Raw genomic sequence first — 4,119 nt, forward strand, 5'->3', positions numbered from 1 at the left:
TGCAGATATTCGCTAAAGGATGTTGATTTGTGAATAGAAAACATAAATGTATTATTTGTTAAGAAGAAAAAACATGTATATGTGCTTTGAAATAGGAAACCATTTTAGGCCGCTAGGCTGCTAACTTCACGCCGCTATTCCGCTGAAGTGCTTGATCGACCTTTTTGAAAACATGTTGAAAATCACTTCAAATTGATAATTTGTGCATAAAAACAGAATAAATATCATTTAAGGAATGAATTGCGGGGTTGATGTCATTATCGGGGCATGAACGCAATTGGGTTGGTCAATGTGTGTGGAGTCCGAAGGACTCCACGCGTACTTTGACCAACCCAATTGCGTTCATAACCCCGATAATGACATCAACCCCGCAATTCATTCCTTATATTTACACCAATAGTTCATTATTTCATTCAAGAATTGTTAAAAAAATACTTCATTTCATTTAAGAAAACCTTTCAGTAACCCGTTCTTACTCATTCGGTAAATAGAACGACCCGACTATAGCCGGAAACATTTTTTCAAATGACGTCACAATAACGCGGGAAAAGATCAACTACTTGAAATCACTTTAAAACGTAAAATTGAAACACTTCTTGTACCAATATATTTAAAATATAATAAACTAACACTTTTAAAAATGTTGATCTATATTTTACGGGACCTGCAGACACAATACAACCAATAACAAGATCAATAGCTTTCATGTATACTGTTATGCAATGAATTACGATCCGAACATATCCGAAGATGTTGCGCTCATCGATTGATGAACGCAATTGCCGAAAGGAAGTTCATTTAAGGAATGGAAGTTGAGGTGTAAATATTGTTTAATAAGAACAGGCATGTGTATATGCTTTGAAATAGCTGACTGCTTGATCGACTTTTTTGAAAATAAGATGTTGATAATCGCGTCAGAGTGAACCATTGTGCATAAAAGCAGTAAATATATCATTGTTTTAGAAGAAAAGGCATGTATGCATGCTTTGAAATAGGATGTCATTTTAGGCCGCTACGTCGCTTAAGTGCTTGATCGACCTTTTACAAAAAAAAAATGTTGAAAATCGCTTCAGATTGATAACTTTTGCCTTAAAACAGTAAAATTATCAACAAACATGCTCTGAAATAGAAAACAATTTAAGGCCGCTATGTTAATGTATGAATAAAAACATTGATTTACCATTGTTTTCCAAGAAATTGCACGAACTATTCCTTCGAAATAGAGAACAACAATTTGGGCCGCTAGGCCGTCAAGTTCACGCTGCTAGGCTTTAGGCTGCCAAGCCGCGAACTTTACGCCGCTAGGCCTCCAGTCCGCTAACTTCACGCCGCTAGGTCGCTAGGCCGCCAAGTTTACGCCGCTAGGCCGCCAGACCGCTATGCCGCTAACTTCTCGCCTCAAGGCCGCTAACTTCACGCCGCTAGGCCGCAAACTTTACGCCGCTAGGCCGCCGGGCCGCTAACTTCACGCCGCCAGGCCGCTATACCGCTAACTTTACGCCGCTAGACCGCTAACTTCACGTCGCTAGGCCGCTAACTTCACGCCGCTAGGCCAGCTACTTCACGTTCATTACCATTTGTGAAAAAAACAACTTTTTTTATAAAACGGCAAAGTAAATAGGTGTGTTTATGATTACTGTTAACAAATGAAACACATTTAATACCTTTAGTTGGCCTATTCATATTATCGTTCTGGCAATCATATTATTCATCGATGCGTGAATTCAAATATTGTGTGCAGGTGACTCTTGTAACGTTTTAACAGCTAAATAATTGTATACAACGTGTATTGCTTTTCCCTAGAAACGTGTGTGCCCTTTCGTATCTGAGAAAGCCTGGTCTTTTTTATCTATCAAATATTGCAATTTTATTTCGTCATTTACTCGAACGACAAACGAACTAACGTATTTGTTACTTAGATATGTACTTACATTGTTAACATGACATTTCAGGACGGGACGCCTTCTACCCTTACGGATGTTGTATTGGGTAACATGATCATATCAGCAGGAGCGTTCAGACGTCTCGTTAGTATTGTGATACAGTCGGGACATGCTGTGGGCTTTTTGTTATCGGGGTGTACAATAGAGCATGGAGAAGACGTGAGGCAGGTGGGGACGGAGAACCAATCCTCTATTCAGTTTGTTGCTCTACAGCCAGATGATACGACCATGTCAGCAGGAGCGTTCAGACGTCTCGGTAGTATTGTGAAACAGCTGCAGGTGGGGATGGAGAACCAGTCCACTCTTCAATTGGTTGCTCAACAGCCCTTCTCATCTGATTGTACAACACACATAAAATTAGATAATACTACCATTGCAGCAGGAGCGTTCAGACGTCTCGTTAGTATTGTGATACAGTCGGGACATTCTGTGAACTGTGAGTTATCGTGCTGTACAATAGAGCCTGAAGAGGACGTGAGACAGCTGCAGGTGGGGATGGAGAACCAGTCCGCTCTTCAGTTGGTTGCTCTACAGCCCGTCTCATCTGACTATACAACACGCATAACATTAGATTGTACTACCATTGCAGCAGGAGTGTTCAGACGTCTCGTTAGTATTGTGATACAGTCGGGACGTTCTGTGAACTGTGAGTTATCGCGCTGTAAAATAAAGCCTGAAGAGGACGTGGGGCAGCTGCAGGTGGAGATAGAGAACCGTTCTGCCGTGAAACTTGTGACGCCCTTTCAACTTAACTTTTGCGATAGATGGTCGGTTGAGTTCAACGTAAACGTAAAAGGTAGGTGACATTCTCACAATTGCTTGATATATTTGAATGAAGAAAAGATGTAAACTAAAACTGGCTGAATGATGAAAAGATCTAAACTGAAACTGGCTCAATGATGAAAAGATCTAAACTGAAACTGGCTGAATAATGAAAAGATCTAAACTAAAACTGGCTAAATGATGAAAAGATCTAAACTGAAACTGGCTGAATAATGAAAAGATCTAAACTGAAACTGGCTGAATAATGAAAAGATCTAAACTGAAACTGGCTAAATGATGAAAAGATCTAAACTGAAACTGGCTGAATAATGAAAAGATCTAAACTGAAACTGGATGAATAATGAAAAGATCTAAACTAAAACTGGCTGAATAATGAAAAGATCTAAACTAAAACTGGCTGAATAATAATAAGATCTAAACTAAAACTGGCTATGATAACTAAATATATTCTGCTAACATTTAGATTTCCTTTATAAAGACATTTTTGTGTCGATCTGCAAATCATTTCTTTTTGCAGTTATCATGTTTGAAAACGAATCAAACTAAATTATTGTTCACAATTGTTTTTAATCAAATCATGATGTTCACCTTGTGTCCGTTCTATGATTAACTAATAATTTACTGCCGTTTCTCGAAACTTCTTAAGATTAACAGGCTTAAGTAGCTTAGTTCAATTAGCCAAAATACCTATTTAAATATATTTTGATAAATAAATAAAGAAAAATGGCTCATTTTGAATATCATAAAGATAAACTATTATTTAAAATCTTCATATAACATATTTCAACCCCTTTTAATAAAACATCAGATAATTGCTGCCACTGAAAATAAACGCTTATAGGATGTATATATGTTAGGCCTTTACAGGCAATACGTGATTTCCTTACGCTAGTTTCAAGTTGTTGTGTATATATCATATATTTCTTATATTCAAGTAACAAGTTTCCAATCATCAAAGTAACATCAATTTTACACGAGCGTTAAAGACGAGTTATGTATTCTTTAAGACACGAGGGTAATGAGTAACTGTTTTTATCATATTGTCCGAAAAAATGTCAAATAAATGACCTCTGTATAATGGAATAGCGCTCGAGTTTATCGTAATGTAGGTTTTGCTCGGTTTAACTGGTTCGTATATCATAATTTATGCATAAATGGAAGCAGCGAAAACTCTATCCATATGGTACAAGTAGCATGAATGATTTATTAATCAACTTGATATCGTGACACAGGAATACGGCCACGCCAAACTGATTATAAGATTACCGTCATCGGGAGGGTATGTTGTGAGCTCTAAAAATAATGAAAAATACTGGTCGGGTATCTCAAAAAAGCCACGTTTGCATGTCTTTCTTCATTGTTTAACTGAATGTCGACTTCATGGAATATTGGC

At 37.6% G+C, this 4,119-nt stretch overlaps 1 protein-coding gene across 1 annotated transcript in view; it reads left to right on the top strand.

The window, feature by feature from the left end:
- Positions 1-2,146: 2,146 nt before the first annotated feature.
- The window catches only part of LOC128204387 (uncharacterized), a 5,927-nt gene continuing 3,954 nt past the window's right edge, over positions 2,147-4,119 (top strand). The window contains exon 1 of the mRNA XM_052905805.1: positions 2,147-2,739. Within this exon, the coding sequence (XP_052761765.1) occupies positions 2,172-2,739 (568 nt within the window). The 5' untranslated portion in view covers positions 2,147-2,171. The remainder of the gene's footprint in view (positions 2,740-4,119) is intronic.

The sequence above is a fragment of the Mya arenaria genome, chromosome 10 (assembly GCF_026914265.1).
Source record: "Mya arenaria isolate MELC-2E11 chromosome 10, ASM2691426v1".
Taxonomy (NCBI): Eukaryota; Metazoa; Mollusca; class Bivalvia; order Myida; family Myidae; genus Mya; species Mya arenaria.